At 44.6% G+C, this 20,519-nt stretch overlaps 1 protein-coding gene across 1 annotated transcript in view; it reads left to right on the top strand.

Moving 5' to 3' along the window:
- The window catches only part of LOC310878185 (AT-rich interactive domain-containing protein 1B-like), a 240,202-nt gene that overhangs the window by 195,328 nt on the left and 24,355 nt on the right, over positions 1-20,519 (top strand). Inside the window, exons 9-13 of the mRNA XM_083792341.1 lie at positions 9,293-9,396; positions 12,922-13,010; positions 13,960-14,109; positions 17,979-18,221; positions 20,498-20,519. The exon at positions 20,498-20,519 is cut by the window's right edge and continues 183 nt beyond it. Coding sequence (XP_083648467.1) covers positions 9,293-9,396; positions 12,922-13,010; positions 13,960-14,109; positions 17,979-18,221; positions 20,498-20,519 — 608 coding nt within the window. The remainder of the gene's footprint in view (positions 1-9,292; positions 9,397-12,921; positions 13,011-13,959; positions 14,110-17,978; positions 18,222-20,497) is intronic.

Raw genomic sequence — 20,519 nt, 5'->3', positions numbered from 1 at the left:
TTTGGTCCCAAGGAATAATTTCAGTACTTTTTCCACCACTGCAAACCAGAGCCAATCTATTATTACCACTGTCGTAGTCATCATCATCATCATCATCATCATCACTAGAGTCATCATTATTATTGTCGACAGATTATCTTACCAATGCTGATGTCCACGCACGCACACACGCACGCACGCACACACGCACACACGCTCGCTCGCTCTCTCTCTCTCTCTCTCTTCTCACTTCTCAGTCTCAGTTTTTTGTGTATGTTGTCATTTGGAAGGTGTGTGTGTGTGTGTGTGTGTGTGTGTGTGTGTGTGTGTGTGTGTGCGTGTGCGTGTGCGTGTGCGCATGCGCGTGTGTGTTTGGGGGGGGGGGGGGGGGGGGGGCGTGTTATGGCTGACAGTGTGTGATTAATGAGGTACATCAGGGGCCACACACAAACGGATGCACACACACACACACACACTGACAATAATGCAAATGTGGGCTGAGGCGACTGTCTTGTCAATAATAAGCTGACATAACATGGTGTCGTCTGCTGGGACTAATCAGACATGCTGTCATTCACCTGTCTGTCTGTCTGTCTGTCTGAAGTTGAAGTTTTCAAAGCCACCCTGGTATACTGTATGTTATTATAACAAACCTATCAACCAACTAAGAGCTTTGATTAGAGACTGGCAGCATGTGACACACCACTGTACCATGAAGTATAAGTCATGCCCCTCTCTCTCTCTCTCTCTCTCTCTCTCTCTCTGTGTCTCTGTTCAAGTCTTAAGGTCATTACACACTGGCGAATTGGCGACGCGATTTATTCGTGCGAATAATTCGCATTTTTTTAAAACCAATTGAAGTCAATGCAAGCTTCCACATCAGTGGCGAATGTGAGAATGTGCAAAAATGCGACAGTTTTCACTCTTTATTTGTTCGCTCTGGTGTCGAATTTTGCAGACATTCGCAGGCGAACTGCAGCACCTCTGACCAATCAGAATGCAGCCCAAACTTGTTGCTGTGTATAAACAGAGGCGTACCGTACAGTAGATGTCAACAGAGCAGCCGTCGGTCCGGCTACGCAGGTCGGGATAGCGCAGCAGCACACACTGTTGCACACGTCCCCTCCTACAACTCTGTTGGGTGTGTGTGCGCGTGCGTGCGTGCCGTGGACATGGCACATGGGTGTGCAACAGAGCAGCAGCCGGTCCGGCTACGCAGGTCGGGATAGCGCAGCAGCACACACTGTTGCACACCTCCCCTCCTACAACTCTGTTGGGTGTGTGTGTGCTTGCGTGTGCGTGCGCGCGCGTGCGTGGACATGGCACATGGGTGTGCGTGTGCTAACAGCACGCAACGGCAACAGCGAGCAACGGGCTCCGCCAAACTTTGGTCTGTATGTAGGGTGGTCTCAGGTAAAGTGGGCCATCACTAAGATAAAATGAGCCAAGGTTTCTGCCTCCTAGACCTTTGAGTTTTAACAGCCAATGCTGCACATCATGTGCACACAGCACATATGTCTTGACACAGCTGTACTTGACAAAACAATTGATTTGATTGGTCTATTTTTTTATGGTGGGACCATGGCAGCCATTTTTCAAAATGGCCACCAGCAACAACTGTTTTCTTATGAATGATGGATATAATATGATTTCAGACTCATTAACCATATATAGTACTTACTTGGTAAGTGTCTTTTGCATAATTGAAAATTGTCATTGAATATTCAAGATGGCCGCCATCACTTGTATGATTGTCTGATATGGGTGATCTTGGTGTCAAATCAGTATTTTTTTATGATCCAGAATTCAATCTTTGGAATTGACCAGAAGCTTCCTTCTACCTCACAAATGAATATCAACAGGGCATGTGTATAAGCTCAGAAGCCCATACTTCATACAGTCTTTTTCCCGTGGCCAACATGCTTGACACAGTGTCACAACCCGTCAATGCATGGAACACTGGTAGTTTGTGTGCTTTCTCCTGCCATAGCCCTGCTGCAATTTAATGGGCTGCTATAAGTATCGGAAATTGCTTATGGTGCTGACTATGTTCATGACTTTCATTGACACACCCAATAATAAAAATAGGTATTCCATTGAGTTGGTCAGAAACCATGAAATAGATACCAAGTTTGCGTTTCTAGCTCATCTGGTTCAGAAGTTCAAGCCAAACCTATTTTCTGCGTGCTAATATTGGATTTCATGGAAATATCATGGAAACTTTCAATGCAAAAAATGTTCGTATTCATATTATTGATCAACCTGTGAAGTTTCGGGGAAATATCTCTGTTAAAAAAATTGCACTATTCACCCCCCATTATAACTAATAGGGGCTAATATTGGGGCGGCCATAATGGACTTTCGGCCAAAAAATGGCCAGGTTGTCCATATAGGTTGTGATCCTACTGGGTCATAGATATTATTTCTGGTGGACAACTTTGTATGTTATGACAAATGCAGGTCAACCCCCTTTGCCCCCTGGGTAAGTTATTAGTGCAGCCACACTCGGCAGAATTTACGTCATGTGTCTGAGCAAATCGGCGATTTTTGTCCTACACAGACTAAATTCCCATTGACAATGAATGGATAATGTACGATGAAAAGAGCACCCCTCACTTCACACGGGTGTGATTTCTTTTAAATCAGAAATGACTGTTTTTCTTTGCAGCTTGAGTGGCCCATTTTAGCTGAAAAAAAAAAAAAAGTCGGCTAAGCAGTATATGTGATCACCTTATCATTGACAACTGAGATTGCTTTCACCTGGCATTTACCCTGAGTAGCCATATATGACTGATATTATTTCAACTGTTGCGTGTGATGCATTGCATCTCCCGCCATAACAACCATAGACTGTTTTATGTCAAGTACACTTGTAGCGAGAATCATGTGCATCCATTGGCTGTTCAACTTTAAAAAGCAAGGCTAAAAAAAACGGTGGCCCATCTTAGCTGATCAGGTGGCTTATTTTACATGAAAATGCTACATCTTAAAAATATGTGACAGCTTGTTTCAGAAGCTGTAGGGACTAAACTATTATTTGTTATTAAATACATTTAACTTAAACATGATATTAAAAAGTCAATAATAATCATATAAACCCAATTTAGTGTCATGCATTGCTTTTTCTCAGTTTAATTACCAAATTACCAAAAAGTGGCCCAAATTAGCTGACATCCCCCTATTTATAATTTTATTTTTTACGGCACGGGTGAGCAGCCGACCGGCCGTCGATCCCAAATGACTCTGGACTCCACTTCACGGTAGTGAAGAAGACAAGAAGTGGTGGAAAGGATAGTAGGATATACCAATACAAACAAAAGAGGTATTAGCGCACGCTGCACACCAATAGTGAGGATCGAGGTGCATGCTGACCACGGGACGGGAGACAAACTTGTAAAGGATCGGTTGCACAGCTCGTAGTCACGAATCACGATACAGAACACTTCTATTAAAGACCAACGTTTCGGCACATGAGTGCCTTCTCTTTAGGGTATGAAAGAAAGGATACCAATAATGACATAACGCAGGAGAAGAGTAGTGGAGTGGAGTGGAGGAGGAGAGGAGAGGAGGAGGAGTTGTTCAAGTTAAATTGATGTGTTGATGTTATTATGGTATTTACCATAGGCAATATGCCAATATTGAAAAAAGTTAAAATAACCAGTGAACAGGCTCATCAAAAAGGTAAGATTTGCACTAGGCTATTTCTGCTGTGCAGACCCGTTTTTGACCCGAAAATAAAGACTTTATAACCGGAATATATGCCCACATGCACGGGTGTCGCTGGTACCAATTGTACCATATGTGGGCCGGTACCAATTGGACCCCTCCATCTGTGAAGTACTGGATACGGGGATATTAAAGAAAGGATACCAAAGCGGGAGGGGGAGGAGAGGACAGGAGAGGGGGAGGGAGAGGAGAGGAGCTATAATCGCACAATACGCGTCGCATAGATGTGTACACTGCATAGGCAAACGCGAATAAATTTGCCGGGCAAATATTTCGCATTTTCAGATCGCTTATTCGCATCGCGTCGCTAATTCGCCAGTGTGTAATGACCTTTAGAGTATATATGAATAGAGACGGCACCCGGAGGAAACCCTGAGGCGAAATGGACATAGTGGCCAAATTTGGTATTGCAGTTTAGACCCAAACACATGAACGCGCTGGTCCGTTGACTATCATTGGGCACGTTCATGATGACACGGGAACGCTGTTTCATACGTGAACGCATGTGAATTGTGAACGTGTGCAATGATAGTCAACGGCCAGCGCGTTCATGTGTTTGGGTCCAATCCATCCCAGAATGCACTCTGTTCCTACCCGGAAGGAGGAGTGAAATCGCCTCATGCGCTTTTGAGCAACTTAATGCAAGTGGATGGAAGGAGAACTCAGGTGCCGTCTCTATTCATATATACTCTAAGGTTCAAGTAGACAGCCTGTTTCATCTTGTATCTGTCATGGTCTGCATACCATATCTCCCTGTCAGCCTCATGGTCTGCATACCATATCTCCCTGTCAGCCACTCCCACTCTCCATTCCTACCCTCAGTCATTGTCACACACCTGTTCCCACTCCATCCCCAGCCCAGCAGTGCCATGCCCCTTTTCACACCTGAGAACATTTCCCCAATCAACCCACCTCCTATAAAGACTGGACTCATTACACACACAAACTGTGGGAACATAATCCTTTGTCCGGTGCTCAACCTTTCCTGGATGTTTCCTATGATTCGCCTGTACCTGGATTTCCGTGTGTTCTAAGGTTTTTGCATTTTCTCGACTGTTTTGCCTAGTTATGCCTTTTTGGATTTTTGCCTTTTACTTTTGAAGAGTTTGGCCAAAGGGCTTTCCTGAGTTTACTTGTGCTTGCTGCCTTTGTCTTGTAGCTAACCTGCTTTATTAATAAACCAGTGTTTGAAACTATACTCTGCTCTGCATTTGGGTTCTGTCTCCTGCACACCGTGACAGTATCTGTCCTAAGTATTTTTACCCCCCTTACTAGGCAGCAAAATCTGAAGATGTGGATAAAATGTAACTGGAAGATCCAGAATTAGAATCAAACTTCATTGTCACATCATATTACAAGTAACATCAGTACCTTCGTCGGACAAGGTTGTCACTAACCAAAAATAGACAACTATTTATTTTTAGTGTTAATTTTAACTGGTACGAATGGTAGAGTTACAGACCTGTAAGGGTCCATTTGGACTCCTGGTGGTCCCCGGACCTGATGTTGAGAACCGTGTGTATTAAAAGACATAAGCTTTTTGTTGGCGGCACCTTCCAAGAACAGACATGGATTTTTCAAATGACTTTTCTAGTGCTGCTGGCGACACTCGGAAAGAAAAAAGAGAGAAAAAAAGGGTACAAGCCTTGTTGAAAAATAAGCGCAAAAATTAAGCTAAATCAAAGGAAATTTTAAGAGGAAAAAATGTGGAGGAGAGGAGAGGAGAGGAAAGGAGAGTGCTCGCGGGCAAATCCTCGCCAAATAATTCATTTCTGACCTCCTTAGTAAGTAAATGTGCTAAATAAATAAGAGCAGCGTTTGAATGTTGCCTTTAGTGTTGTGTTGCTCAGAGGCTTGGCAGCCAGCCACGCACGGCTTTTATTAGACGGACAGAATAAATGGCTTGTGCTGCATCCATACGTCACTGTTTGATGTGCAGCGAGGAGCTTCTCTCTGGATTTAATATGTTAAAAGCTGTCCTGTTATTCATGGGTTTATTTTGAGTGTCTCCTCCGTATTTCCTGCCTGTGTGCGTGCGTGTGCGTGCATGTGCCTGTGTGCGTGCGTGCGTACGTGCAGCATTTTCCTGATCTTCGTAAGAATGGTTGTTTTATAGCTAAAAAGGATTATATTTGAATTGTTCATGAACAATCGCGATTCGAGCATAGATATATTTTCTTCCCCACAACCCTCGTGGGATGGTCTCAGAACATTTTCTCAGAAGTTGCACACAAGGTCTCCAGATGTCCTGAATCTCCACAACTAGAGTTCTGAAAGCCTCTCTGAACGCTGATGTCGGAAGGAAGTACAGTATGTATTGTTCTTTATACTTAAGATAGCCAATCTAGGGGCACGGTGGCACAGTTGGTAGTGCTGTCGCCTCACAGCTAGAAGGTCCTGGGTTTGATTCCCGCTCGGGACGCTGTGGGTGCTGGCGGCATGTTTCCTCCTCCGCGTCATCAGTGCCCATACCCGAAGGTGGGGCTGGTGAAAGGGCCTTTCTGTGTGGAGTTTGCATGTTCTCCCCGTGTCCCCTAGGGTAGGTACCCTCACAAAAAACATGCAGTAATCCTGGTCTAAATTGCCTCCCCCTGGCCAGCCGGGGCGCCTGATGGAGGGGAAAGGAACTGGTTGGAATAACGTGTTCCTTCCACACGCTACGTCCAACCAGGGAAACTCACCCCTGTCAGGTGTAAAGGAGCAACTTGGACACTCAGGCATGAAGGAAGCATGAGTTCAAGTCCGTTGCTCTCCCCTTGTCCCCCATATATGGGGACTAGGTTGGTGGAGGGTGTGTAGAGCCCAGGATCACATTAGATGATTGACACAGGGGTGAAAAATGGGTTACAAAATCGTGGGATAAAAAAAAAAAAAGACGTGTCACACTGTGATGCGCCGAGCTTGCACTATGACACGATGTGAGCTTGTAGATTAGATTTTTGGTGCACAGCCAAGTATACTGTATAGGTAAGGTATTATAGGGTTAGGTAGGTTTAAACTTAAATAATAGCATTTATGAAAATGCCGTCCACATATATGGTAATGCACGTGCGTGCGTGCGTGCGTGCGTACAGTTGAGTCAGGAGCTCGGAGAGGCTTGGTGAGCAGATTGGATCCATTTATAATTCATGGTCTCCAGCTGATCTACTCCATCCATACTCTCTCTGCTCCTCTGTCTGTCTGTCTGTCTCTACAGCGCACACATATAACTCTCTCGCTGTATGTGACTGTGTGTGTGTGTGTGTATATTCATATATACAGTATATCTGCAGCAACAAGGTGCTGTACGTGTTGTTGTTTTGTAGTTGTCGTTGTTTCTCTGGCATAAAGTTGCCCCGAGGCAGATGAGTGGTGTGTGTGTGTGACTGTGTGTGTGTGTGTGTGTGTGTGTGTGTGACTGTGTGTGTGTGTGTGTGTGTGTGTGTGTGTGTGTGTGTGTGTGTGTGTGTGTGTGTGTGTGTGTGTTTGTGTGTTTGTGTGTGCGCTTGTAGTATGATCAATAAGGTTTACAAAAAGAAAGAAAAAAACACCAGAAGATTGTAGACAGGAGGTTTCTGCCCGACAACAGCAATATATTAAGTGTGATTAAACACTGTGCGGGGGGTTGGGGGGGGGGGGGGGGGGGTCTATCAAGTGCTTCCTAATGAGCTTTTTTATGACATGAATTAATTATAGCGGGAGGAGAAGACCAGACCACCACCACGATTCTGCTTCTGTTGATTCACATATTCCACTATTCACTGGAGAGTTGCTGTCTTGTTGTTGTTGTTGTTCAAATGGAGACATGGGACTATATTCTTTTTCTTTTTATTGGCGGGGATGAACGAGGTACAGTAGGCTAGTATAGACGGAATCGTTTGCCATTCATAAACGCATTTCTGTTTCGGCACCCATATAGGAGTGTGTGGTTGTTTTGGTTCACGGTACTCGCCAATGTCACACAAAATCATTGCTGTATCTGACTGCGTGGTCTGGAGGTTGGAGAAGCGAGCTCCTGTGCAGCTGGCCCTCGTTGGTGTGTGATGGGCTGAGACGTTGCACTGTCATTAGAGAGCATGTTATAACACGGAAATGAAATGCTCTGACAATACCATTTCAGTTTTATACTCTCGTTTTATACTCGTTTTATATACATTGCCCAGTCTGGTGTATGTGTCGTTGTTATGTATGTCTTGTTTGTCATGTCTATAAAAACCAAATAAAAACTAATATAACAAAAAAAATACCATTTCAGTTGTCTAAACGTTTTTTTTAAAGGTAAACCTCCTCCTAAAAAATGCAACTCATTGAGTTACAATGAGTTGCATTGCTGTGGTTTACCTTAAAAACATTTTGTCAACTCGACCCTTTTGGGCTTTAGATATCCACCTACTTTTTTAATGTCATTCTGTGCCTCAGTGCCTCCCTGCTTGGCACTCAGCATCAAGGGTAATTCCCTGCGACATACTATCATCATGTCCAGGGGGTGTACTTGTACATCATGTCCAGGGGGTCTACTTGTACATCAAGCTGCCTCACACTACAGAAACAGGAGATAGGCTCCTGCCTTATGGGCCTCATGGCTCGAAAAGGCTTACTGACTTTCTACTTATGTTGATTACCATAGTTTGGTTAACCTTAGACTAGTCATTGGTCAGACCAGTCATTATCGACAACCTATCCCTCTAACCTAAACATAACCCTGAGCACGGGAGCAGCGCAGTTCGAGCGGTAGTCCGACCATTGTTTCCGCATATCGGACTGTTAGCGGGTCTAATCTTAGTACGCATCCCGGTTTATAACTGTTGCATCCCCAGTTATCCCCAGCAACAACAGAACGTGGTACTGGACGGGTATAGATTGCCTATTCTGGGGAAACGGGGCCAGATGATGAGAGCTGGAGCATTTGGTGTGTTGTCTCGGTGCCAGGGCCTCGTAGAGGGATTACATATGTACTCTGTGACTCATTATGTCTGTGAGATGAGATTACAGGGCAGTTTACCAAACCCACCCGCCTCCAAGGCTATGTATGTGTACCGCTTCCAGCATGAGGTATTACGTTTGTGTGTGTGCGTGTGTGTGTGTGTGTGTGTGTGTGCGTGCGAGCGAGAGAGAATACAACCTCTTAAACCACTGAACGGAGTCTCCCAGGGTACTATGCTAAGTTCGCTCCTGTTTTCCCTCTACACCTAGTGTTCTTTGCTTGAAACTGCTGATGTGAATGAGTGCACAATGTGAGAAATTGCTATTATTCTCACTTTTTTCATTTGTATCACGCACGCACACAAACATACACTCACACACACACACGCGGGCGCTCGCGCACAGTGCACACGCACACTCACACACACACGCACACACACACACATTCATCCACCCCCTCTCTCCAGGGATTATGCACCTTGCTTTTCAATATAACTTCTATATAGCCTGCAGCCAATCACAGACACTTAATTCTCTGTATTGTGATAATCTTTTACCCATGTCTCCATCTCTGTGTGCGTGTGCGTGTGCGTGTGTGTGTGTGTGTGTGTGTGTGTGTGTGTGTGTGTGTGTGTGTGTGTGTGTGTGTGTGTGTGTGTGTGCGTCGTGTGTGCGTGCGTGATAGGCAGGGCAGCTATCCAGGTGCCAGTATGACCCAGGCGGGCTCCACGGGTACTGGCACCCCCTACAGTCAGCCAGCAGGAGCACCCTACAACATGGCACATGCAGGTAATGTCTGGCCTACACTAAATACGTATTGTGCCTTTATTCAGTTTATTTGTTATTGGAAATCCAATCAGACATGTTTGGGGGAAGAATCTCTCTCTCTCTCTTTCTCCCCTCCCCTCAATTCAATTCAATTCAATTAAATGAGGAAACAGTACAGTATACTTTGCCAAACCAATTTTCAAATAAAAGCAATTAAAACTAAGAAACACATGGCATTTTCTAACTTTTTGTGTTTTTCCGTCTCTAACTCCATATTGTATTTTTTGGTAAATTAATGCCCTAATACTACTGCATCACACAAAAACATCAAATGTAACAGAATCACAAGCTCCAAATTGGCAAAAAAAGCTGGAGGTTGCGCTCTCAGTCAAATCTGGTCACATATTTGGAATGTATCAAAGCCACTTGCACAGTCACTACTTGGCACGTTGTTTTTACAGCCTACAGTACACCATGTCTCTTCACCAAATATAGCAGATCTACAAGCTTTATACTTTGTTGTGTGACGATACCACGCCATTGAAAATGTGAGCTTATGTGTATCGTCTATTTCCGGCACGCGACACCGTCACACGACAGAGCATAAATTAGGCATCACGCTTTCAACCGCCTTCCAAAACAACAACAAATATGCATTTCATGACATTTGGGGAACTTCAAACAAATTGGAGCACCAAGGTTCTTCAAAACTCATCTTGGTTTGCCCCTGGGTGCAGTAAAAAGAAGAAAAAAATCCATTCGCTTTCCTACCACATTGCAACCCACGAGGGAAAAGCGAATGGGGGAACCTTGTATGGAAGGACCCCGTGCATTTCTTAATAAGACATATCTGGCAGAGTCATAAAGTATGCACCGAATTCTTAAACCAGCCGTTGGTTTATTTTCTTTAGCTTTCTTATTATTTTTTTTTTCAATTAGGGCTACTTTTTGAGGATTCAATGTTTTTTTGTTTGATTTTTTTGGCAAACTCTGGTCGCCATTGAATGATGTTGTTTGAGTGAAAAGAAACTAGATGATATAGATATTTTTTTTTCAAGCGAACAAGGTTGTACAGTAACTTTGTTCCTTAAGCCTCTGCATCTTTATAATCTTCCTCAGTCACACCGTGGTTCTTTCATGGTTTGAGGTGAAAGCTAGGAGGGAAAATATTGAGTTTCACATCCAGAGAGTCGAAAGCGTTTCACTTTGTCCAACTTTGTCCTTCTGACACACACACACACACACACACACACACACACACACCCACACACAAACACACACCCTTCACAAGGGACTCTCCTGTGTGCGCCAATCATTTTTACAAAGTTTAGACGCGCAAAATGGATCGAAAACACAAGGACATAAAGCAGTTAACGCTCTGCATTGGTATGAATATCTTGGTGGCTATTCTGGTGTTCGATTCAAAACCACACAGTGAAACTCTAGAGAGATGCCCCCTCGGCCAGCTGGCCCTGGAACTCCGGGCACAAACACAAACAGAGCCACGAGATAGAAAACCCATTGGACTAAACCAAATTATAAAACAGCAAAAGGAAAACTATCTGACACATTGGAAAGAGGCAACACAAAAGCAGAGTAAACTAGAACTGCACTCTGTCGAGTGCATACTTGCTTGTTGCACACTAGTAGGCCATAAATGGCCAACTAGTGCGCAAGCAGAGCGCGCAAGTCCTTTCGACCGCTGTAAACTGTCAAATCTCAGTATCTCTGTGAAGGAACGTTTGAAATGTATAATTTTTAGATGTAACTATTTGCTACCTACCTACTTTATGCATATAAACACCTAGTATTATTAAGTATGATTCAAGTTTCTATCTATATAAGTTTGGGTGAAGAGCTAGTCATACATATACACACCACGTACTCTGGTCCCAGCAGATCAGGCACAACTTGCTATTTTATTTTTACTGATTATGTATATAGTATACGTATGACTAGCTCTAAATGATGACGTAAGAGATATGGTCATTTGTGGTCGTTTGGTCCCAGCAAAGCAGGCATATACTATATAGGCATATACTATATATAGTATATATATATTATATAGGCATATACTATATACGTATACATATATAGAGTGTGTAGTTGTAAGTTGATTAGCGGTATACTGTGGTTACTTTGCGCCAAAAACTGTGACAGCTGTCCCGCCATTTGATGTTTATGCAAGAAAACAGCAAATCTGTGCCTGGTTTGCTGGGACCAAACGACCACAAATGACCATATTTCTTACGTCATCATTAAGAGCTAGTCATACATATACACACCACGTACTCTGGTCCCAGCAGATCAGGCACAATTTGCTATTTTATTTTTACTGATTATGTATATAGTATACGTATGACTAGCTCAAAATGATGACGTAAGAAATATATATAGTATATATATAGTATATAGGCATATACCATATACGTATACATATATACTCTATACTCTATACTGTATACTGTATAAAGTGTGTAGTTGTAAGTTGATTAGCGGTATACTGTGGTTACTTTGCGCCAAAAACCGTGACAGCTGTCCCGCCATTTGATGTTTATGCAAGAAAACAGCAAATCTGTGCCTGGTTTGCTGGGACCAAATGACCATATTTCTTACGTCATCATTAAGAGCTAGTCATACATATACACACCACATACTCTGGTCCCAGCAGATCAGGCACAATTTGCTATTTTATTTTTATGTATATAGTATACGTATGACTAGCTCTAAATGATGACGTAAGAAATATGGTCATTTGTGGTCATTTGGTCCCAGCAAAACAGGCACAGATTTGATGTTTTTCTGCATAAACATCGAATGGCGGGACAGCTGTCACGGCGGAAGAGACCGGGCGAAAACATTACTTGCGCGCTCTGCTTGTGCAAGTAACTAGAATGCTATCTGGCCCTAAACAGAGAATACACAGTGGCAGAATACCTGAGCACCGTGACTGACCCAAAACAAAGAAAAATCTTAACTAGGTACAGACTCAGTGAGCACAGTCTCGCAATCGAGAAAGGCCGTCATAGGCAGACCTGTATCCCGAGAGAAGACAGACTATGCACCCACTGCACACTAAATGAAGTGGAAACCGAGCTACACTTCCTAACCATCTGTCCATTGTACCAAGACATCAGAGACACATACTTCCCACAGATTACAACCACACAAGGAGATTTTGAAAACATGACCAATGACAAAAAACTCCCATATCTGCTGGGCGAAGTACAACAATGTGCAAACACAGCAGCAAGATTTGTGAGCTGCTGTGATAGGAGAAGGATATCAAATGGAACACAACCACCCTAGAGTCTAATCATTGTGTATATTCCTGCACTATACCTGTATCGAGTGATCTTGGTACATATAAGTTGATCTATTGAAGATCCTGACCTTCAAAGTACATAATTTTTGTTTTGATTGTATTGCTGTATTGTTGTATTGTTCTTTCTGCTTTGGCAATGTAAACGTATGTTTTCTCATGCCAATAAAGCCCTTTGAATTGAATTGAATTGACTGTTCTCACTGTGTGTGTTTGACTGTCAGCAGATGGAATGATGATGATCACAGACGGAAAAGCCAAGACCGACGGCAAGGATGAGAACAGCTCCACCCATGAACCTCACAAACCCAAGGTACACAACCACACCATAAAACACCACAAACACAATTTATGTTGTTGTTGTTGTTTTGGGGGCAGGTCTCATTCCACTGATGAAGCAATCTAATTTGAGCAACGCTTGTTGCGTCAGCAACAGCATGTACGCAAGCAAGCACGCACGCACCAACACACATTGGCTCAGTAACAACACTCAACACAACAACCAATACAACATCTCTCTCCTGTGCTACACATCTCTCCCTCCAATTCCCCTTTTGTCAGACAGTCAGTCAGTCAGTCAGTCAGCCAGCCAGCCAGCCAGCCAGCCAGCCAGCCAGCCAGCCAGTAAACAGTCAGTCAGTAAACAGTCAGTCAATAATCAGTCAGTCAGTCAGTCAGTAAACAGTCAGTCAGTCAGTAAACAGTCAGTCAGTAATCAGTCAGTCAGTCAGTAAACAGTCAGTGTGTGTGTGTGTGTGTGTGTGTGTGTGTGTGTGTGTGTGTGTGTGTGTGTGTGTGTGTGTGTGTGTGTGTGTGTGTGTGTGTGTGTGTGTGACTGTGTGTGGTTTTGCTGACATGAAGTCTGTCAGTGTGTAGCTGTACACACACCCTGAGCTCTATCAAGATCTATCTATTTCTGGCGCACGCACGCATTTGTGCCGGCTGCAGGTGTTTGAGTGCTGATCTCAGTACTGCTTTGTGTCCAGGTAGTAAACAGCAGGGGGTTGATGCTAATCAGCACAACACACACACGTGTGTATGTGCATGCACGCGCACACACACACACACACACACACACACACACACACACACACACACACACACACACACACACACACACACACACACACCTCTCTGCAAATTGAATTTCAAATTCAAATAAGGTTTATCAGACATGAAAGGACAGACACTCTTCACTGCCAGGTTTGAATCTGTTTGAATCTGTTTTCTTTCCCCCACCTCTCTCCCTCCCATTCCTTCAGGATGGTTATAACAGCCTGCTTGGTGTCTCCCAGGCTGCCACCCCGTCCCCTCTGTCTCCCAGTCCTGCCAGCCTGTCCTCCTACCATGGGGACGACAGTGACAGCATCAGCAGCCCCCCATGGCCCCTGAAGACCACCCCCTCCAGCCCTGTAAGATGGATGGATGGAGAGAGGGAGGGAGGAATGCCATTTGTTTGTTTGCTTGTTTCACATCAGGACATTGTAATGATCGTTAGACTCAATAACCCCACCTATATCTCCTAGGCTCCCTATAGTCTCCAGTCAGAGTTCATAATTTGAATGCATTGTGGTATGTAATGGACCCTTTGCTAAACTAAACCCCACCACAAGCCATTGTCCAATGCCAATCCAAATCGTTTAGCAAGCGTTGCTAAGCTGTGAAAGCTTTTGTCACCTCATAGCTGTCAATATTATTTTCGCATGGCTGTGTTGTTGAACACATACACAGCTGTTGGCAATAATACTAATCACCGTAGTCTTACCGTGCATCACATGAAAACTCCTGGCTGTCGGACGTTAAAGTTGATTGAGTGTGATACTGTTTCTCCCTCTTAACATTTTCTTGTATTTCTAGTTTATTGAAATAATGTCATGCACATTTTTCCAATGCATAGCCTACTGCAGGCCTCGTTGACTAGATTTAAAAGACATTTTGAAGCTCTTGCTACTGAAATGACCGATTAATTATACCAATATTTATCATGCATCTCAATGGGTGCCACTGGCAGAGTGGAGTGGGTGGGGCTTAGCAAAGGCCCACCCAAGGACGTGTTTTCAGCTTCTTCTTTTTAAATCCTGAAAAGCCCAGAGTGGGCTGGCTTGAATCCTGCACCGGTTAGTTATTCCGTGTGACATAATTACATTAAAAACAACTCGATCAAGAGTTCTTGGAAAGCGAGGAAGATACCGGCCGGTCTGTACTGCAGTTCTTGACGGCGGAGGAGTCGGGTTTCTACAGGAGCAGTGGAGTATAACTCTGCGCTGATTTGGAGTCCGATGTGACGCAGTCTGAGGTTATGGATGTGTTGATGATGCTGGTAATGATGGCGGGCTTATGGACTGGGAGATAGAGAAGGGAAGGATGACAGAGTTATATTTATAGAACTGGACAGGTAGAGGAGAGATGGTAGAGAAAACATTAGAGAAAACATTAGAGAACTTGAAATGGGACATTCTGCACAATGAGTACTTATACTTTTGGCACTTTAAGTACACAATTATTGGTATAAAAATGTACTTGAAAAGTAAAAGTACTCATATGAGGCGGACGCGTTATGATGACGTAACCAGAAATTAACCAACCGCCGGCTTGCAGGGGCTTCTGGGAAACTGAGTCCAATGCGACGATTGTATAGAGACAATCTTAGCTCGTTTTGCTCTTTGTCTATGACCCGCATCACAGAAGTGGGTTTTTTGTCGGCTTAATAACAATTGGAGTGTTTTCAAGCGGATTTTCATGGATCAAAGTCGCGAATACTTCGGCGTATGCTCCAAAGGTAATTAAACAATCCCGGCAGCCTCGGTATATGTCATATATTAATATAAAGCCCTCAAAGTACCAGATTAAATCTACTTAGTTGCCTTACCTAATGGAGAGGGAGCAGAGGAAGAAGAAATCATCAGGGGAGGGAAGAGTGGAGAGGATAGAAGAGACAAGAGAGGAGATTGTTTTGGCTAATGAGAAGACTTGGCACATGTTCACACCTACAACCTGTGGCTGTATCAAACAGAAAGTTTGTTTGATACATTTGTGTGTTTGTAACAATAATTCCAGTGTGATAGTATGATATATATATATATATATGATATATAATTATGTCTAATTATGTGTTCAAACAAAGGCTTGTTGGAATTTCCTCCTAACGGATTTATTTGAACTGGAATAATGCCAGGTGTTGTTCTGTGGGATAAATCAACTGATGTGGCTCCAACAACAATCATTTGATACTGTGGAAGTTGTGACGATAGAAAACTGTGCCAGCTGCATACTGCATAAAAATACTCCCAATAAATAGTTTTTATTTAATGTAAAAAACTAAAAAAAAATGATAAAGGCTGTTGGACATCATTTTTGTGTTGATGATGCTGGTAATGAATGGGTCATAGATTGTGGACTTATGGTCTGGGAGATTGAGGAGGAGAGGAGTAGTGGCCTCTAGACCCCCATAGAGGACAGGGTGGTTGTTCTGGTGGATTCCACCATCATCTGGAGGTAGAGAAGGGAAGGGTGACAGGCGTGTTGGACCTCATCATGTGGAGGTAGAGAAGGGAAGGGTGACAGGCATGTTGGACCTCATCATGTGGAGATAGAGAAGGGAAGGGTGACAGGCATGTTGGACCTCATCATCTGGAGATAGAGAAGGGAAGGGTGACAGGCATGTTGGACCTCATCATGTGGAGATAGAGAAGGGAAGGGTGACAGGCGTGTTGGACCTCATCATCTGGAGATAGAGAAGGGAAGGGTGACAGGCGTGTTGGCTCAAGCTGTAGGTGAGTTATATTTATCGGGTGGGGAGAAAGCGCTTCTGATGTCATCGACCTTCTTTATCAAAAGTGGGTTCATGAAAGCTTCAGCTGACAGAGAGAGAGACAGACAGAGACCTTCTTTGGGCTTGATGCGGACAGTGGTGAAAAAAGTAGAAATTCTGCATGTAGAATGTACTTAAAGTACCATAAGTACTCATTGTGCAGAATGTTCCATTTCAAGTTCTCAAATGTGTAAAGATCCTTTGAAAATAGCTGTGATAATACTATCACAGGCTGTGATAGTATTATGTGTTAAAACACAGGCAGGCATGTTGTAATTTCCTGCTGACAGATTTATTTGGACTGGAATAATGCCAGGTGTTGTTCTGTGGGATAAATCAACTGATGTGGCTCCAACAGTCATTTGATACTCTGAGAATAGATAGAAAACTGTGCCAGCTGCATAAAAAAAGACATACTCCCAAGAAATAGCTTTTAATCTTTAATGTAAATGCAAAACAAAAATCTGATAAAGGCTGTTGGACATAACAATAAAAAGTTTGAGCATTTTATCAGTGGTGTTAAGATTCTGTTGTGACCCAGATGGATTCAGGTTGTTCGTCGTTTCCTGCCTCCTTGGCAGAGTTGGAATCCTTTAGGATTTTCTTCCGATTCTGGTTTATTAACGATTCCCTCTTTTAACGGTCCTTTTCCTCAATGGCTCCCTTTAACTATTCCTATATCTTTAAAAAATCAATATAGTTTTGGCCTTCATTGTGATTTTTTTATAAACGCAAATTTCATCACACATACAGTGTTGCATATGCATGAATATTATTGTAGTGCTTCTCAAAGTGAGATCCAGGGACCCTCTGGGTTACTTGAGGGGGTTCCAAATGGACCCTTACGGCCGAACTACACCAAGCGTGCGTGTGCGTAAAACGCGCACACGTGAGCCCCGCATACGCGCACTTTAAAATACAAGTAAGACGCGCAAACGCGTGAAGCGAACGCAGCTTGTGTGTGTGTGCGTGTGTGTGTGTGTGTGTGTGTGCGCGTGTGTGCGTGTGTGTGTGTGTGTGTGTGCTACAGCTGCGCCCTGTGTGTGTGTGTGCTACAGCTGCGCCCTCTGGTGGCGGGCGGGTGGTGTAACAGTGGGACAGACACACACACAGACACACAGACACACACACAGACATTCAGCCCTTGCTGTCATAGTAAGTGGCTCACTGCGTTCGCAATGACTGCATCTATAAATGCGTTTGTGCGTATAGCCGTATATATACGCGCAAAAGTATGCTGAAAAGCCAGGTGTAGCTCGGCCGTTACGGGTCTGTAACTCTGAGTGTACAGTACAAATGGAACAAAATGGACCCTTTTGATATGGTGGTCCTTGGAATGCGATAAACAGGTTCCAGAAATGGTTCCAAATGAGATGGAACAGATTCTGGTTCCTCAACGTTGGATGTGGTTCCTCTGCTTCTGGATTAAACATTACCTGTTAACTCTCTCTGTCTCATGTCTCTTCTCAGAAAGCCAACCCCAACTCCTCTTCCTCCTCCTCCTCCTCCCTCCTCTCCCTGAGCTCCGGGGATCGAATCACGCGGCTGTACGAGCTGGGCGGCGAGCCGGAGAGGCGCGCGTGGGTGGAGCGCTACCTGTCCTTCATGGAGGAGAGGGGCACGCCCGTCACACAGCTGCCCTCCGTGGGCAAGAAGCCTCTGGACCTCTGGAGGCTCTACGTGAACGTGAGGGAGATAGGAGGCCTGGCCATGGTGAGACCACACACACACCACTGGGTCCTCAAACTGTTTCATTCTAAGGAACCCCAGATTTATATGTACTAGACCTGTACGTGCCTGTTGCAGTCGGCCACCGGCCTACTTGGGAACGATGCAACTTGGGAGCCTATTGATATACGTTGTCATAGCACCCGTTTTAACTGTCAGCCGGTGTCCCACATGGAGATCTGTGTATGTGCCACTGCCTGTGTGTGAAGAGAGACTGCAAACTGAAAAGTGTACTTGGCAATCAATTCGGCCCACTGGCAGAGCCTGATTGGCTGGAAATTGCACAGGTGAAAGGAGTTGGCCTCATTAGGCCCACTGGCAGAGCCTGACCAGAGCCTTTTGTGGTGGTTCTGGAGAACCGTGGGTTCCGACTCGATACCTGGCAGTGGCACTGCACTCCCTGTGGGGGTGTGGAACGCGTGTGTCGAATGTGAAGTTGGTGGGTCAAACGGTTCTCGAGTTACGTGCATTAAAACCGTACATGTACGCACGCACGCACGCAGAGACGTGGCGCAATTATAGTAGGATTTAGCCGCAGAGCTCCATTTGAAAAGATTTTGTGCCAGCGACCGAAGAGGAAATGTATGTACATTTCAAACAAATCTAAAAAAATATATATATAAAATATAAAAAAAGTGGGGGTGCGCAGTTGGTAGCGCTGTCCCCTCACAGCTAGAAGGTCCTGGGTTCGAGTCCCGCTGGGGATGCTGTGGGCGTGTTCTCTCCTCCAGTACATATACTCTAGGTGGGGTTGGCCTGATGGAGGGGAAAGGCGCTATGTCCAACCGGGGAAACTCCCCCCTGTCAGACACCAGTTGAACAGTAATAGTTGTGTCTGACCGAGGCAAAGTCATTGATTTTTTTTCATAGCTTCAAATTGACATATTGGTTGTTCAGTTTGACCAATCAGTTTTGGAGATATGTCTTATAGAGTAGTTCTGTGGACTCTAAAATTACACCTAGCTACATGTTTAAGCATTTGTTTCATATTTACATATTTCAATTTCAGCTCTGACATTTATTTCAGACATGCTCTATGTGAAGAGTCTGCCTGTTCTATTTACTCATTTCTTTGGGGGGAAACAGTTTTTCTCTCCTGAACAGTTACGCCAGGGCTCCACTGGGCGCGTTTGGGCGCGTTGCGTCACGCGTGCGTGCGTCAAAAAACGAACCGGTTCAATTTTATGGTGACGGAGACGCGACGCAACGCGGGCAGTGGAGCCACCCTCCATTGATTAAAAGGGCACATTCCCGACGTTGACGGAGACGCGACGCAGACGCACCCAGTGGAGCCCTGGCGTTAGTCTTGCCGCCATGACTGTATCAAAAAGAGTCACAGTTCTAAACCCCACCTCTATGCACCACCAGGTGAACAAAGAGTCACAGTTCTAAACCCCACCTCTATGCACCACCAGGTGAACAAAGAGTCACAGTTCTAAACCCCACCTCTATGCACCACCAGGTGAACAAAGAGTCACAGTTCTAAACCCCACCTCTATGCACCACCAGGTGAACAAAGAGTCACAGTTCTAAACCCCACCTCTATGCACCACCAGGTGAACAAAGAGTCACAGTTCTAAACCCCACCTCTATGCACCACCAGGTGAACAAAGAGTCACAGTTCTAAACCCCACCTCTTTGCACCACCAGGTGAACAAAGAGTCACAGTTCTAAACCCCACCTCTATGCACCACCAGGTGAACAAAGAGTCACAGTTCTAAACCCCACCTCTTTGCACCACCAGGTGAACAAAGAGTCACAGTTGTAAACCCCACCTCTATGCACCACCAGGTGAACAAAGAGTCACAGTTCTAAACCCCACCTCTATGCACCACCAGGTGAACAAAGAGTCACAGTTGTAAACCCCACCTCTTTGCACCACCAGGTGAACAAAGAGTCACAGTTCTAAACCCCACCTCTATGCACCACCAGGTGAACAAAGAGTCACAGTTCTAAACCCCACCTCTTTGCACCACCAGGTGAACAAAGAGTCACAGTTGTAAACCCCACCTCTTTGCACCACCAGGTGAACAAAGAGTCACAGTTCTAAACCCCACCTCTTTGCACCACCAGGTGAACAAAGAGTCACAGTTCTAAACCCCACCTCTATGCACCACCAGGTGAACAAAGAGTCACAGTTGTAAACCCCACCTCTATGCACCACCAGGTGAACAAAGAGTCACAGTTGTAAACCCCACCTCTATGCACCACCAGGTGAACAAAGAGTCACAGTTCTAAACCCCACCTCTATGCACCACCAGGTGAACAAGAACAAGAAGTGGA

The sequence above is a fragment of the Protomyctophum parallelum genome (genome assembly GCF_964188405.1).
Source record: "Protomyctophum parallelum genome assembly, chromosome: 20".
NCBI classification, from domain to species: Eukaryota; Metazoa; Chordata; class Actinopteri; order Myctophiformes; family Myctophidae; genus Protomyctophum; species Protomyctophum parallelum.
This window is presented reverse-complemented; position numbering and strand designations above follow the sequence as displayed.